General features: G+C 41.9%; 1 protein-coding gene across 1 annotated transcript in view; it reads right to left on the reverse strand.

Annotated features, from left to right (window-relative positions):
- The window catches only part of LOC114872601, a 38,440-nt gene extending 28,116 nt beyond the window's left edge, over positions 1 to 10,324 (reverse strand). Inside the window, exon 1 of the mRNA XM_046288460.1 lies at positions 9,040 to 10,324. Within this exon, the coding sequence (XP_046144416.1) occupies positions 9,040 to 10,324 (1,285 nt within the window). The remainder of the gene's footprint in view (positions 1 to 9,039) is intronic.
- Positions 10,325 to 18,209: the final 7,885 nt, after the last annotated feature.

Below are 18,209 nucleotides of genomic sequence, written 5' to 3' on the forward strand. Positions count from 1 at the left end.
CTTAATTTGTACTTCTCCTTTTTTGGTAATTCGTTTCATTTTCAGAGTCTAATTAAATTCGTTTCTTTGATTGAATTTTATATTTAAACGAAGGTATCTTGGAATGTGGTATCTTGTGATTGCTGTATTGATCTTGAGTGTTACCAGTTGCTTTCCCATGATTTTTAAGTGGGGTGTTTAAGTAAAGGTGTATTCAAGGAATTTAACCACGCAGATCTCACAGTAATTATATCAATTCTCTTCTTTTGAAAATATACAAAATTTGGATATACATTTAGTGTCTTCAAATGAGGGGGTTGAAATGAGTTAATCAAAAATACAAATTCTATAGTTAAAATTTCAACTTGTTCCCTAAAAAAATTCTAATTACTGGGAAAAATTAGCCCCGATGTCGACCTTAAATCTCCACAAAATCGTTATTTATCAATCATTAAGAACGATTACCGTCTCCAACTTGTTGCTATGACATTTGAACGCGGTCCACCTTCGATTTGGCGAGGCAAGCCGCAAGGGTCACGAGGCTGAGCGTAAAATGGCACGAAATCGCGGGTCAGTATCGCATGTGTTCGATTCTGCGGTTGCAAAACGATCGTTCGAGTAGAACAAAGCAAGAGACTGGTAGATCTCGAAAGCGTAGGGTATCGCGCGGAACCGACGACTGATGCTGCAGCGAGGAAAGCCGTCCTCTCCTCCCTCTCTGTTTCCGCTTTGCCCCCTTCTTGTCTCGGCGTTGCTCGAGCATCACCACCTCCACCCGTTCGTTGTCTCCGCCGAGTGTATCCTTGCGTGGTCATAGGTACGAGTTTGCCGGATTTGCACCTGTGCTCGTGTCTCGAAGACGTATGACCGACTATCACAGCCCACCGTTGCTGTTTTTTCTTGGTCGATTAATGGTTACCCGGTGCACAGGTGTTCCACTCTGTTGCGTTTATCCGCCACTTTTACGCTAATTAATGTCCACTTATCGTGACGAATAAATATCTTAATGGCTCAATACTAACGATGTATTAGGAATCATCCAATCATGAAAATTCTTTAAATTACAGCACAGGCGTTTGAATTTCTATTATTAAAATTTCCCAGTGAATCAAAAATCACTTTCCACTGTCCCAGTTTTTACCGCTGCATCGTCACGCGTAAGATAGAAAATTCATCATCAACAAAGTGGATTCCAACGTTACGATTAATAGATCGTCGCGGTTGAGGTGAACGTACAAGCGGCCTGATTCCACTTTTTTAAATCGCAACCAAGAGTGTTGCGTGAACTCGAAAAATACCCCGGTGTAATCGTATCGCGGGAGGACGGGAAACGTGTGCCGACGAAACAGTCCAACGGACCGTATATTATATCTTTGGCGCCTTTCGTCGTGAGGAATCGCGACGAAAAAAAGGTGGAGAAACGAGAGGAATATATGCAAGTCGCTCGTACGTCGACAACTTTAGGAGGACAGGGTGATGCACGCGTATCACCGTGGGCTCAGACCTCGATCTTTATGGAACCGGCAAGAAACGCGCCGATTCCAGATCCATGGACAGGTTTCACGGATTAACGCGTGTCGCGTGCTCTCCTTTCGACGGCTGTTTCCTTTTCATCGGCAATCAAGCAGCGTGACGCCCGTTAACTGCTCCTAAAATGGTCCACACCGGGAACAGGTTGCTCGGTGCTGAAATAGTCCGGAAATTGTGTATCAGACTGCTCCTGAAACGACTTAGATCGTTCGCAGGGATGGTTTTAATTAACAACATTTGATGGTTTTTAATTTGGAAATTAGTAAAGGGAGATATTAATTTAATTCTTTCAAAATTTTGAGTTTTATCATTTTTTGGTTACAAGTTGTGTGCTTATAAAAAAGAGAAAATATTCTTATAGTATTAGCTATGATTTTCAAATGGGTACCATTTTTTATAATTTTATGGCACAATTTATTCAATCATCCTTTAAAATGCAAAATCCAATTCCAAGTGTCCACTATAAATTATCTTCACATTCAGGAGAGCCTTTATTTATCAGAAGTCATTTTCGTTTATTTAATGCACCGAATTATGTCCATAAATATGTCGGTAAATATTTTGTGGTGCCATTTTTATGAATTAAACGAGGAAATTCGCATCATTCATCGCCTGCGGTGAAATAACGCGGCTCTGGTTTAAAATGCCATCGGGGCGCTTGGCTAACTTCGTTGCTCTGAATCATCCAGTGACGAAATCATACGTGCAATCGAGATTTTCTGAATTAGGTAGACAACAGTGTGGAAACGGTGCTTTCTAGGTGAGAAAAGATATCCAAACTTGTCTTCAGCACGACTTAAACGAAGCGTCCTGCTGAGAAGCGTGATTAAACGAAGCGTCCACTCGCAATCACGTTGATTAAATTTGTGAATGAAAGTTCATTCATGTTATGGTGTATCTTAGGATCAGTTTGATTTCTTATTCTTTTATATCCAACAAATATTTTGAAAATGATAGAAAAATTTTCTGATCACTCTCAACCCTTTTACTTTCGAACTATAAGTAAAAACTGAATGCACTTTCGAATGCATCACACGTATGGCACAAATCCGTACCGCGTGTTTTTCTTAGCCTTTCTAGAATCCATTAGAACACACGTTTCCCTCAAAATAGACCTTTACATTCTTAACAGTCAGACACTTCCGTGCTTCCCTTCCGAGTTCCGGTTCGAATTTCTACTTCTTATGATTTTCTTTCAAATCAACAACCTAAAAACACCATACATGAAATTTCTAAAGCAGCCACTGATGCTATAAAAGCGCTGTGAGTCATTTCCATCCCATCCCCTTCGTCGGGGTCAATATTGTCCACGAAAGGGCTGTAACTCAATCCTTTGCTCGCGATGTCTTTCTTTCGAGAATCAAACAATGTATCATAAAAAGAAATCGACTTCAATATCCTCAACGTTGTATGTTTTTTTAAGAAAAATACAAATTTTTAGAGGAATCCAAGAAAAAATCCTATGCAATCGAGTTTCTTGTCTTACAACGAGCAAACATAAACTCTGAAAGCACAGCGAAACTTTTTCCAAGTTAGTGATCTTAAGTGACGTGTGTGGGCGAAGTGGAAAGCAGTTAGGTGATACAAAGTTCTCTTCCCGCGGGAATTCGTCGAGCAGGCTTCATCTAAAATCAAATGAGCCTCGGATTAAGCCTGGTGTTGCGTTGTACGCGTCAGTTTACGTTCCTCACTCGCTCGTTGCGGTTACAGAGGCTTCTTCTTAGCAAAATTGGCCTTGATTAGGCGAGTGGAAAGCCTTCGTTTATTGAATGTACCTTTCAAATTAAGATTAGATAATCCTTTGTCTTAAGCTTCTCCTAGAGTTTCTGATTTCAGAGAATTTCTTAGGGTAATTAGGGTAATTAAGTTGTTTAATGAAGCAAATAATTTGTTTCCAAGATAAATTTTCAAAAATACTCGGAACATTTTTTTTTCGAATTTAGTTTAATTGAATCCACAGCTCTTTTCCAACTTCGTTTTTTCAAGCACACTCTAAAACCGATTCTCCAAACCAATCTCGCAACATGATTTTCTTCATTTACCCAACATCGATTTCTACCAATACCGTCTCGTATTAACAGCCCCCTAAGGATTGTCCGTTTTCCTATAGAAACGAGTAAACCAGTTTGCAGTTCCGTTAATTCGTTCCTCGTTTTCCTCTTTCCCACCCATTCCAATTTCCTTGGACTCGTGTGGGTAGCTCGACGGTACCAATTTAACCCCCTCACCGATCGCGACCTAATCCCCCGTTAATGTTTGAACCCGAGGCTCGCGTCGTTTACGACGGAGCGACGCATGAATTTATACACGCGTTGCTTGATAACGAACGCGATAAAAAGGCAAGTTTTATTAGACGCGCATCCTGCGAGCAGTTGATAAACAGGCTGGTTCACTCGTAAAGTGAGCACGGGGGAAAACGGGAGGAGGAAGAAAAAGAAAACGGGGAATTCTACCGCGTGCAGTCTGGCTTGGTCGGTGAACCAATAAGGAAGGGAAGAGGATAGGACGAGTCTGGAGGCAAGAGTTCCTTCCAACAGAACGAAACTGCTCGGTGGAAACGACATGGCCGTGGAAAGGGGGTCGAATAAGAATAAGAAAAACGGTGCACGTCTGATAAGCTCGGTGCGACGGCGACGTCGCCGGCGTCCAGGGAGAGAACCGGGGCCACCACTTTCACCGAATGAAAGTAAAACTCGATTCGGCGTGCAAGACCGCTCCTGGAACGCCGGCGTGCAACGTAAACTCTCTCGCGAGGCCGGCGCGTGCCCCTCGAATGTCATTAACCGACTCCTCGTCTCCTCCGCTTCCATTTCATCTTACTCGCAAGTCCGCGAGCGATCGAGCCGCAAGCAATAAAGCTTCTTCGCTTTTACCTAACGGACCAGCACCATACTCGTCTCCTGATAAAGTTTTACGGTTACCCGCTCGCGAATTCAACCGACTGAACGATTCATGCCATGCGAAATTACGAAAGATTAATTTATTATGCCGGAGGATATTCTTTGACCTCTCTTGTTCGTTTTATTGGAGGATTTTATGTACCTGGGAGAATAATTGAAAAAACAAAGGAAAGTTTTGGAAACAATACTCTAGAAGATATTTCTGATCTGCTGGTGAATTTACATTGAATTTTTTTTTTAGAATAGTTTGGGTAAAAATGAAAGGAAAATTCGACGAACCATCGCGTGCCTGTTTCCAAACCTCAGCCAGATTCTGAATAAACATGCCAGCTACATGTTCGATATTCTAGAAAAGAACCGAACGGATACACGTTCGAAGCAGACATAGTGTATACTAACAATCGGCGGATGCATGTTATTTCCAGTCGTATCGTTCCACGAGGGCTTGGAAAATTTACGAGAAGTCTCGCCATGAGATCGCCTAGCCACGGAAGTTGCCCATTTCGCGTAGGTCAATCGCCTCGTGGCTTTATTCTCCATCGATTTTGACCTCCTGATTAGCCGTGATCCTTTAAAGGGAATCCTCTCAAAATTTTTACAATTTCAACGTTCTACTTCTTTTCTTTATAATTTAAAGATTTAGCACGTATCAATATTTGAAATTCTATTGTTAGAATTCTTTTGATCATCCTTCATAGACAATGGATCTTGTTTCTTCAGATCTCATGGAAGATAAAACTGTACCCTCGAGGGTCATAAATGCACCTTGGTCATGGTTGGTCGTCTCTACCATCGAATTTTTTTCCAACCTTCCGACTACCGTTGCAAAGTAGCTATACGTTTCAGATTGCAGCTTCTAACTCGTACGAGGACATCCGCTGATGTCTCGGATGTCTCGTGATGCACAGTCGCGCGAGGACCGTAAAACCTTTCTTTATGGTTTACACCTTGGATGCACGGTTTAGAAGAGTTCTCTTCAATTGGAACTCTCCTTGAACTAGTTTTAAATTTTTCGGGAAATAAGTTCCTCGTTAAATTTAGATTAACCCTTGCCTTGTCAACACCAGGTCAGTTTTCAGCAAGGTTACTTATTATCACGATAATAATGGCAATTTTCTACAAATTCCAGTGAGAATTTCTTAAAATTTTGTGAAAAATCTCAAATTCAAAAGCAACTAAATTTGATCTCATCTACCATAATTTTCATTTTTAAACTAAAACTCCATCACGTTTCTCATCGAATCATATTTTACTCGTGAAAGAATCAAGAAGATCTCGTTCACGATTTTCATCGAGTTCTCATGCTAGTTCTGTAGTCGCCATGATTGCCAGGAGGCGTTTCAGCGACCATAGTAAACTAGGTTTATTTCTTCAGCTTTGCTGTTTTGCATTCACCGTGGCTGGAAGACATTTGTCAGCCCCGTGATTCGGTAATCGATCTGTTGAACCGACAAGCGTTTTACACGCGGAAACATTAGTCACGTATGCAATAAGATCCCTGCAGATTCTCAGCTGCAGCAAGCTGGAAATCTTTCCAACTAGCCATTATTCCTTTTTTCCTTGTACAGGAGTAGAATCGTAAATTCATGCCTAACTATCTCGATGTAACTCAGAAAATTTTCCTTGCACGCTTTCTATTTTGAAACATAATAATTTTAAAATAGTCGTATTTGTTTGATCATTCAATTTCCAAAAAGAAACCATCTGAATTCTGGGATGCAAAACCGTCTAGTCAGCGATTGTATATAAAGTTTGGTGAATTTGAATGCATGGAAATCAGCGTCTCTCAGAATTGCAGTTCAGTCTGGAAAGGTTTAGTACCAGCACAATGTAACTGCTTGAAAAAAGATAGAACAAAAGCATTGCAGTGGGCTGAGGATTTCATTCCTGCGTGGAATTAACCTTTCCTCTGATATGATAGCGGTCCCTTGCCTCTGCTCGCAATCACTTCTTACGGATTTCGTTGCGGCCGACATTGTACCGAAACAATCCGTATTTTTCTGTCCGATGGGAGTTGCGACTACGACGTCGCTAAGATAAAAATACTCATTTCAATAATTTCTCCCCTGGCCTTTTGATGGAGAACTTTGTTTTTCTTCCATAAATAATATTTGGAGACTTCTTCAGGGTAGTTATAAATGATTTCTACGTTTGCTTGTTGATTCTAATGATGTGTGAATGTGAAATTAAAAAATTTCTTCAACATGTTCGCTAGTTTTCTTCAGGAAATAATAATTATGGAATGAGCTTACAAAAATAGTGTCTTATCTTTCTGCAGTGTCATTTAGTAAAATACACTTTGACAATCGTTTCAGGATATTACCACAGATTTTGTGTAATTAAATGGACGGAATGAAGGAAAGGATTTTCTTTTCCCTTATTAACTATATTACTGCTTGGAGGGCTTTATTAAGTCTTTAAGTATATTGATCGAAAATATTCTAATATTGTAAGTAATAAAATGGTAATAAATACAGGAGGTTTCTAATTGAATGGCTTATGATGGAATAAGAATCTCAGTATGGAAATGAAACCATTAATTCAAGTAGTATTACTTAGTAATAAAATTTACATACAGAAGTAGGTAAATTTCTTCTGGATATTAATTAATTTTCTCTGTCAGCATCGAGATGTTTGAATATTATATACTATCTAAAACGATAATTTAGATAAATTAAAGTTTCATTTTGAAATTTATCAAGAGTTGATCTTAATCAGTCTTAATCAACTCTAACTTAATTTTAGAAATTTTAAATAGAATTCAAATATTTGCAGTTTCTAGGAATTTTATGTATTACAGTTGCTTACCAGAATCGATAAGACATCGGTAGTTGGTAAGGTAGAAAAACCATGAATACTTCAACAAATTTCCCACTAAATTTGTTATTTAAAGCCAATGGAACAATTTTTTTATATACGAATTTTTTAAGTTTTTTCTCAAATACACATAAATGAACGTTTCACTGATTTCTTTTTTGTTACTTATGTTCTATTTTCTGTCTCAAAAGTAATATCTTTATAAGTCCTGAATTAATTAATGCTCAATTTCACAAATCTCATTTTTTTATGTAACAATTAAAAAAATTTGTTAATTTCATACAAAGAATGTCCCCATTTGCGAGGTAGAGTGCGCTATGCTGCAACCTCACTATTGTTCACGTCGGTATTTCAGTCTCAACGCGGTTAATTGAGTACAGCTTTATGCAAAACATTTGGAGCGCCCTATCTTCTGAATCTCCTCTGGAAAATCGTATCAGAAAATCCTTTGAAAAAATTCCTCTAACGAGAAAAAAGTAAAGGAGAAAGGAAAACGATTTTCATACGAGCAAATCCATGCTCATTATCCCCTTATTTAAATTCAGATTATAATTTCTATAATTTCTTTTTCAAATGTTAATTATTCAGGATTTTTCTCAAATTGCGTTCTGAATATGTTAAGTTGTATCTGGTTACGATGCAAGCGTTTGTACGTTCTGCAATTTCATTTTTAAATTTAAATAAAATTTCTGATCTTGAAAAATGAAAAAATGAAATAATTAACCAGAGACGCAACCGTCGTCGTTGATTCGTTTTCTTCTAACGGGCGGTACTCTCGTAACCGATAGAACGATCCAACCGAGACCGGAGTTCGCTATTGCACGTGTATCTCGTCTGCCGCAGACTCATGTAGGTTAAGAGTGCACGGTCGTGTGCAATATAGAACAGAACTCGTACAAGTCGCGGGTGCAAGTTACGGTAGGTAAGTACCGTTTGCCGGGACGACAGTTGCCGTGCAGGTGTATGGAATCGCTAACACGTTGCGCGTATCTCGCCTCTGAACCTCCTTCTCCTGTGAAAAGTTTCCTTTCTTATCAGGATACAGCTCGAACATTACCGCAAAAAGGATAGGTGCATTCGTCTCTTTCCAAACAATTCTTCACATTTAACCCTTCCAATATCATTAGCTCCTTTTCATCTAAAGACAATCCGCAAACGAGCACACCTGTACGTTTGCAAAACACGAGGATAACTTATGAATGAACGTAACAAAACCGGTATCGTTTGAATGAGTAAACAGATTTCGATCCGAAATGATTCAACTCGTTTGCAAGCATGTTGCCAATGCACGGGTGATATACAACGCGATGCACCAAGTTCTTTCTGATAAAGAAGAAATTACCGATCATAGCGAGAAATATCACACACGGCTAACTACCTGTAAGAACCTGCTCCCGGTAAGCTTATTAGACACCGATGACCATGATTGCAAGCTAAAAAGACATCATCACGTCACGCGCAGCGGATGCGCCAAGAGAAATCCTGTCTTTTATAAATGTAAAACGTCGTACCTGTTTCAAATGCGACGGTAGAAGAATTTAGATAACCGAGGCTGCTTTGCAATCAACCGTGTCATCATCGTTCTTCGTTCGCGATTCTCGAAGCCTAACTGACAGTAAATTAATTAATTAAGTAATTAAAAAGAAGAGTTTCTTTACACGAAGAAACCTGTTGGAAGCTTCTTAGCTTCGCTCACGTTTTCGATGTTATTTTAATCCCAGAAGAGGAAGTGGTCGTTTCCGACGTCGACTAATTAGTTTTATCAAAGGTTCGAGTACCACGTTTCTTCCTCTTTGAAACTAAGCTTTCATACCTGCATGGTCTATTGTTTGTTGAAATTGTTCCACCATCGGAACGAGCAACACTCCGGAGCCAAGTTGTACTCCATGACAGATCACTTGCACGAGAACAGCGACCAATACGATCACGTGTCCCCATCCACCCTCGGGATAATAATGTCTGTTGAGCGTGATCCTCTTACGTGCATTTATCGCTGTAAAAGACTGCTCTTCTGCCCCTTCCTCGGGCTCTTCGAGGAGGTCCTCGTAATCGTTAACGCTGCCCAAGCCACCTTCGAGGATCAGCTGCTCCGAGAATCGTCTTCTCATCATCTTCGGCGTGATGGTCGCGCTGCTTCTTCGTCGCTCGTTCGAAACATCCTCCTCTTTCCTCGCCTTTTTTTGCCTCTGAGTGAAACGTTTGTCCACGAGAGGTTCTTTCGACGGATCCGTCTCGTGACTTTCATTATGCAAAGACGGCCACTGTTCTTTAGCTCTGCTGGTCAGCTTCTCCGGGGAGGGACGAGGACAGGTTCTCGCGATTGTTTTCGTCGCGTTTACATCAACCACGGCGCAGCTTCGTCTAACGCAATCGTTCGCTTCTCTAGTCAACGTTTGCTCGGAGAATCGTCGGTTATCTTGCTGGCCGATCTTGGAACCGCGTGGCGACTGCGTTTGATCCGAGTGCCGACGTTGGATCACCTGCACGATCGATTCCTGATCCTCCTTGATCTCGTGAAACAGGCTGGCGACCGAGTTCCTGCCGGAAGACGGTGGCAGGATGCTCTGGCAGGTTGACACCGAGTAGCTCGAGTCCTTCCTCTTGAAACCGAACAGGAACGAGTGATCTCTGCTCGAACAGGTTGAGATCTTGCGACGATAGTACTGACACTGGCTGCAACGACACTGACAACGGCACAGACACTGACACTCGCTCGAGACGGACAGTTTCGCCGCTAAAAAGCAACGACACTTAGCCAGTCTGGTCAGTAATTCTGGGTGAGAGAGGAATATCTCGGGTATCTCGATGCTTTCGTTCCAGGACCGGCTGGTATCCGTGGACGGGGTCCTGGTTAGGTCTCGTTTCAGGACTGAACTCTCTGTGGACCCACTTTCAGATTCTAGACTGAAATTGTCCGGTAATTTCGCCTTCTTCTGGTGGACTAGTTGTTGAGATTTTATTTCAACTTCTTGACGAATGTTCTCTGATGTCTCATCGGTGATCACGGGTTCGTTAGTCATCGCGGCGCTGTAGGAGTTGCGTCGCTTTCGATAGGCGTCTCCGTTAGGTGAATTAGGTAAATTAGTCTCAGGATCCATTTCAAAGGATCTTTTTATCACAATTAGTTTTAACACTTCTATATTGAAGAATTATTTCAAGAGTGCAGACATTAGAGAAAATGAACACAAAATTCTTTAGATGTTTCTTTTAATTAATTATGTAAATGATGAACAAGAAAGGGAGCACCAATTATCAGTCAGAAATTTAAGAATTGCATTTGAGAAGTGAGTTTAAACTTCGACTCGAACGCGTTCGCGTACTATTTCGAACTGGCCCACGTGCCTGCATCAAAAGTCGTGTTCTAACTGTCGAGAAGAAACAAATTAATGGCCGACCCTCGTAAGAAGGCTTACCGGTCCTTCGCAGGTGCATCACGATGCCTTGCACGCGTGTAATCGTACGTGATCCACACCGGCGACGCGTTCCGACTGCCGATACAATGTCCCGATTTTTCACGCACGCAATTTCGTGTAAGTCGAATGAAATAATTCGTGATTGTGAAACACGTTCACAGTGATCGCGACACCCACTTGATTCCCGCTCTTCTTTTTACGAGTATCGGCTAAACGACACGTTTCCCGAAAACGCAGCAGGATTTCTTCCTCTTGCTTTTTTTTCTGACCATTTCAACGGGTCAGTGACGCATAATTCGACCGTCTAAAATATTCCCGTTACCGTCGTTAACGAACCGAAACCTTCCATTTGCATGCCACGAGGATTCACTTGGAAGAAACTTGAACATCGAGATTGCCATATTTTTCCTCCTGATACGAGGATCACCTTAATATGGTGTCCCGTATCTTCGCTTTGGCCGGGAGATAAGTTGATTACCTTTCGAAATATTGACCATTTGCGGCAATTCATATTACCGGGACGAGCAAATCGCAAAGCTGACTCAGCGAACGATATTTAAACGAACCGAGGAAAGGAGAATGTACGAAACGAGCGTCTGTTGGGGCGAATTAATGGATCTTGCAGTGATAAGCTTTTACCAGTACGACGTTACATTTTTATTTATGGATGTAACACCTTGATTTCGGTATACATTGTGTCAAAGTCGATATAAGATAATCGTCAGGATGTTTAAAAAATTTTAGAACAAAAATTACCGAGTTCTCGATTGGCAATAAATCGCCAATGAAACTTTTCTTTCGAAACGGATAGTAAAACATTTTTTGAGAAATGAATACCTATTTCAGAAGAATCTTGGAAGAATAACAAAAGTTCTGTTATTGAACAAATGTTCCGTGAACAAATCTGTCTATCACCAGAATGGATCACCCAAACTGAAACTTACGACCTCAGCGCATTGATAAACCAACATTTCCGATCGAATGGTCGAGTTCTTATCGTTAAGCTCACGTGGGTAATTTCGCATTCATACGCTTGCTCGCACAGCCTACCCGATCGTGCTGAAAGAAATGAGAAGAAAAAAGAAAGTTCGCCAAAAAAGCGTCTGATTTATGACCGCCGTTCGATCCTATCTTCTGACAAGGTTTTCACTTAGCGCCAATCAGTCGATTGCACGCTTCCCAAATTCGTGCAATTCTTCAGGTTCCCCTTCAGCAATCGTTTGGAAGATTCACTTCTGATTAACTTTTACACTCTGTAATTAATTTCTTTAATTATTCTCGAAGGGTGTTAATTTTAGAGAAAAAAGAATTGTTTCATTTTTAACTCTTCCTCTTTTTCATATTACCGGCATGAAAAGAGGAAAGAAGTAATTTTATTTAGGAATTTATTCACCTACATTGGTAATTCTAGAATGATATAAATGATCGGCCTAGTTTCTCACAATGAAAAAGAATAAATTCTGAAGTCCAATTCCGCAGAGAACGGGTATGAAATGGTGCACATGAAGCGAAGTACTGGTATTATTACTGAAATTTCAAATTTTGGTAAAAATGGAAGTAGTTAATTTTGCTACCATTCAATGGTTTCATTGGAATCGCCACCTGTTTATTTATGATTTTATTTTTTATCCCCCTTAAATTAGAGCCAGAGGAGGGCCTGAAAATAAATTTGTACCCAATACAAATATCGAAAATTGTAAAACGAACATTTTTGCTAAAAGCATCATGATCATCTTGCATTTTGTATAACCAGTTTTTCGATACAAATGCTCTGCTCTACCTTGAAGAGCTCTTTCGATTAAGATAAACGACGTCGTCTGGTTCGATCAGGCAACGGCCAATTAGGCTGCAAGGACACGTTTCGATCTTACCTGCGCTGTGAAGAGCAGGTTGATGGAACTTCAATTCGGCAGTCAGGTGCCAGCTGCCCGGCGCGGCGAGTTGTAAACCGATGCCGAGGAAATGAACGAGGGCCGAACAGGTGACGATCACGTATCCCCATCCTCCCTCCGGATAGTAGTGTCTCCTCAGGGTGGCCTCTTTCCTCGCGTCGCTCATCGGCCGACACAGCGGGTTTCCGTTCTTCTTTCGACCATATTTTTCCCTCTCCTTGTTTCTGGCGCCAATTAGACCGCTCGCGCCTATTCTGCGCCAGCTGCTCCTCATTTTAGCTTCCGTCGTGGAATATTTACGGAACGTTTCCGGCTTGCCCTGACACCGGCCTCCCCTAGCCACGTTGTTCTTCTTACTCGAAACCGGTGAACGAAAAGGGTCCACTCGTTGCTGAAGCAAACCCTCCGATGTGCATTTCGGACACGCGTGTTGCATGTTCTCCGCTGCCGAAGAGGCTGTTATGTAATCGTAATCCACTATTTCAATGTACGGGGTCGTCGACCTCTTCGGGATGGACTGGTACGACAAACCTGTCGCCTCTTTCTCTTCGAAAACATTCTGAGGACGTTTGGGCGGTTCGATTTTCACGATCGTTTCAAAAGGAAGAGGGTCTTCGTTGTCTTTCTTGAAATCTTCTTGCATTTGAATCTTTTCGACTGATTTCAATTTCGAATCCATCTGATTCGTATCAGTTCTTTCATTTTTGGATCCACATCCCTGTTCTTCATCAAATATTCTCAAATTTGATTCATTCTTCTCTGATGGATCCTCTTCTATTTGATCGTTCACCATTTCATCAGGTCCAGGTAGTTTTGATTCACCTCTGTTACTCTCATGATTATCATTGGTTTTTATGAAATTCTGGTTCATAACGTTGGGTACCAAGGGTCTCAGTTCGAAAGTTTCTCCCAATTCAGTATTTCGTTGGGTCACCTTGGTCTCGTTCGCGAATCTCCGTTTCGTTCTGACGGACGACGGGTCTCCATGATCGAGGAGTACGATCTCGTCGATCCAGCCGGTATTTCCGGTAGCCAGTAACGGATGAAGGGTCTCGCGAATCGTCGGGATGATGGTGAAGGCGCGCGACAGCGGGTCCACCCGCACTTTCACCGTCTGCGGCGCCCAATCCGGCCAGGAGCTGCTGTGTCTCATGCTCTTCGGCTCTTCCTTTCTCACTGTCATCTCTCGATCGCTTCATCAGGATCTACGAATCGCGGCGACCGATCATGGAGATTAAATTCTTGCGCTGATGAAAGCTCAGAATCGGCGAGAAAAATTGATCCCTCCTTTGAAAGACGACGCACCTAATCCACGGGACGGCAGATAAAAGGATTTCCTTGGCAAGTATAAATTTCTCCGGCGAACCGCTATTGTTTCCGAGATCCCGACCGAAAGAACACTGTTGGCTCTCGCGAGACGACTGCATTTTTCACCGTCTCTCCCGCGACTTTATGGCTCACTGGAAACCCGCGCGGCGACGTTCGGTTTAAAACATTTAAGAAATTTTTTAATCCCGACGAACTCCGATTCGATGATTCTGTCGATGATAGAATGGTAGTTTGAAAAGGAAGAAACGGTCCTGGCGAGTGCGCCAGGATGACTGCTACGCACGTGCTGCTCACTTGCGAGCAACCCTCTCTTCTCTGTCCCTCTCCTTTTGCTCGTTCTCTCCCTCTTCCCAATGGCGGGCGCATGCCTGTGATATTCGACGAATCGCGAAGCCACCGTGGCCGAGGGTTCTTTCCCGTGCATTCGACGAATTTCAAACGATCGCGTGCTAATGAAAATCCACGAAAAACTTCACGACATCCATCGGGTGATAAGAAACCCCCTTGTTCTCCGGTGAAATGTGTCGCGGCGAACCACGTCTCTCCTCGTTCACCCAACAAATACGTCCACCTCTTTGGATGTTCGATCGGCAAACGCGCGAAATCACGATCGTAAAACGTTCGTCCATAAAATTCGTTTCTTCGAACGGGGCCTTGTTGCACGCGACAACGTTTGTCAGACTTTCGACGATCGTTATCAAGAATCTTTATACTCCACCACAGGAATCGTCGCTGGCAACTCTTTCGGCTTTGACGAACTTTGGCGAGAGAGTTTGGAAGACTTTGTGTGACGAATGAATCTCCGATGAGGGTTCGATGCTTGCCTGATTTTTACGATTCCGAGGATACTTTAAGAAGAAACTTGGTCGAAGAGAATTGATTGAGTTGGAGTCTCAAGAGACTGGCGGAAGTTTGGGAGTCGATGGAGAACGATTTAGGAATTAATTTGTGGTTCCTAGGATGGGTTTCTGGCACGAATTGAAAAATTCAGATCTTCGTTAAGAATCAAATATTTTTATTTCGTAACATCCATTAAGTAGATGTAACAGGACCAGCACGAAATCTTTAAAAATCAATCCAGCAAGGACGAACGATCAATCTTGCGATCCAAGCGTTCTTGCACGGTGCTGACCCACCCCAATAGCTGTTAGCTCGTTCAAGGTGGCCGTTTCGCATCAATTCGTGGTGGACGTAGCGCAACGAGGACAATGAATTATGAGAAAAGCGCGTCCGTTGGGTAAATGAGGCGAAAGAGGGTGAAGGCGTCGGGAAGACACACTGCTCCACCTCCCCCGACATCGAGCGACCTGGATTTTAGGAAAGGGAATAGAGGGTCGTAAAAATGCGCTCGCACGGGAAGATTGGCCGCGATGATGTTATCGGGGACGGAGTCAGCTGTACAGTTATTTGACGCTCCGCGTCTCCATATGTGTCCCTTGCGTTTTCGTTTCCGTCGAAACGGCCATCCTGGACGGTTATCGTAAAATCCAGCGACATCAAGGTGCGTGGGTTACGAGTGTCCGGTTTAACTGATCTTCTTTCTAACTTGGTCACGAACAATCATTACCCGTCATCGTAGGTTTCCTTGTTGAGTTCTTATTTTATGGTTCTACTTTGCCAAAAGGGCATATATTTTGAAGGAAATTTTGAAATGGAGGATTTTTTCAAATCTTGCAATTTTAAAGTTTTTGAGGTTTTCTGAATATTTTATTTTAGCGAGGACATATGAGACTTTTCTTTTAGACATTTGAACAAAAAGGAGAGGAGGAAAGAGCACGTAGCTTTTCGCAGTAGATTACTTTTTCAAAAAAGAATCTTAATTATTGTATAGGGTAAATGATTGGTCCTCTTCCTAAAAACGTAATAAATACAATCCTTCAGACGGCGGACCATGCAGAGAGCCCAAGTTTGAGCCATGGAAATTTAATAACTTTCAATATCAATTACCTGATAAAGAAAGCTTACACAGATTTCACGACCCTTTTTGAACTCACTTTCTTCTCATGAAATCAGCATCTTCTGACCGGTAAACCTGACACCCTGTATATCAGCAGGTTCCAGGAGAACGATCTCTCGGCCTCGTAGTCATCGGGCCTGGTTTCGGAACACGGTCGTCTTTTAACCGTTGCTTTAAATTAAAAGTCCGCGGAGAAAATACGAGCGTTCGAGGGACGAACGGTCCCCGGGGAAAGACATTACCAGGCTTGATGCATACGAATACCGCGTGGACGCTTACGAGCGAGGAAATGAAGAGGCCTGCAAGCGTCGTGTTAGCCAGGACGAAGTAGAACAGAGACGCATCTGTCGTCGATGTTGCTCCTCGTAAATTCTATCACGAGCTATGCCGTCGTCTAAATGCTCGTAACTAACGGGTTCACCTACGTGTAGCTTCCTGTTTTTTTCATTTTTTCCTCGCGAGCCGATGATTTATCCGCGTTATTAATTTAAGACAGCCACCGCGAACGCGACGAAACGCGTATCTCAAAGGAATTCCGCTTAAATTGAAAATGATTCATTCGACCAGCCGGGCGAGCTGTCGCGTTCCTTGCTCGTTAAATGGCTTCGTTTGAAGGCGACGCCATTCGAATCGGCGTTTCAAGTTTGAAACTCGGCCAGTCTCGTCGGGAAGTTCACGCTTATCTGGAGGCGAGGAAAAATTAAGAAGGAGATTTAAGAGGGCACGCGCTAGCGACTCGCGTGTAAGGATCACGTATGTGTGTGCATGCAACCACGTAAGGATCGGTCGCGGTGTTTACGAGAGCCTCGTTTTAACGATACGTTATCCGACCGATCCGTTCCACTTGCCACGACTTATTATTATCCGGAACTGGGTCGATCTTGATGCGTACCGTTCGCTTAGACACGATTACTTCGTTAACCTTTTCAGGCTCACTGGTTCCCCTCTAGAAACAAGGCTAGCCGAGTGCTAGCGTGAATGTGCCATTTGACGACCGTGAAATCGACCAAACGTTAACATAGAAGTATAAACTTTGTGGGGAGATTTTATCTTAAAAATATATGGAACACCATACGGTAGACTTAAGTGGAATTGAAGCATCAAAACAGAGGTACCGTGACAGATCGTCTGTATAACTTAACCACCACTCTATTTATATGTAGAACTAAACACCCACGTGTGTAATGTAAAGTAAAATTGCAATGGGTGTTGGCTCGAGAACGATCAGTTAGAAACGTTGTAGCAGTCGTATATTCAGCATAGATTTTTCATAACAGCTTCCTATAACACTCCCACGTGTGGTCACGATAAATTTCTCGTTAGAATATGCATGAAGTTCCTCCTATTTTCTAGGGGACATCTTCGATACCTTAAATTGTGTCATGATGCTTGTTACGTTCCGTGTTACGGATAATTTATGGAACCGGTGTTATTTATGATCGGGACAAATAAACTGGATGTTCGTCCTGGGCATATATTGTACAAGGTAATTAGTGCATAATCTGTTCTGCTGATCTTGTTTTCTGGGTACTTTAAACACTTGATTAATGACGGTATTATTATGTTAATAATATTCAGTGGGTTTAAGTCTATCACCGAGTTCTTTACGATGATGATATAAAGGTAATCTGACTTGTGATCATGTACATTCTGTCGTTTATTTATTACACTCTGTTTTGATGTATGTAACGAGCTTCAAACTATGCTTATTATAATCTCGTGGCCTTTACTTACATGCGTTGTAATGAATCAAGCAAAGAACGTCTTAATATTCTCAAGATGCATTTCTCAAGAAATCATGAGAGGTAACGAAGCATTATCAATTAAATTTTCTTTAAATTCTATGTAGGTCATTAGAATTCTCAATTAGTCCTTATTTCACGAATCCAAATTTAGACTTTACCCAAGTACTTAAAGGGTAAAGGGTAACAAAGCATTATTAATTAAATTTTCTTTTAATTCTACATAGGTAATTAGAATTCTCAATTAGTTCTCACTTCTCGAATCGAAATTTATACTTTACCCAAGGGTAAGAATTTCTCGCAACCCCTGCAAAATCCTAGAAGACAACAGAAAATTATCCGAACGGGTTGATACAAAGTCACGTTGAAAATTAATCTCCCCCCCGAGTAGTTTCGATTTCCAATACTCCTCGAATCCGCTGAATCAACAGCATCCAACTCCTGTCGCCGAGGGACGTCCATTTGTCCACCAAGAAGCTTAATTCCACCTAGAGAGTTTTAAAACCAGCCATAATTGTGGCTCTTGTCCAAAGATATCGCCATTTTTTGCAGAAGTTTGCTCGTTTGTCAAATTCTCGCTTCTGGAATCAATTACCTACTTGTCACCATGAATATCGACACCGAAGGATCGACATCCTCGTTCGAATCTA

The sequence above is a fragment of the Osmia bicornis genome, chromosome 13 (assembly GCF_907164935.1).
Source record: "Osmia bicornis bicornis chromosome 13, iOsmBic2.1, whole genome shotgun sequence".
Taxonomy (NCBI): domain Eukaryota; kingdom Metazoa; phylum Arthropoda; class Insecta; order Hymenoptera; family Megachilidae; genus Osmia; species Osmia bicornis.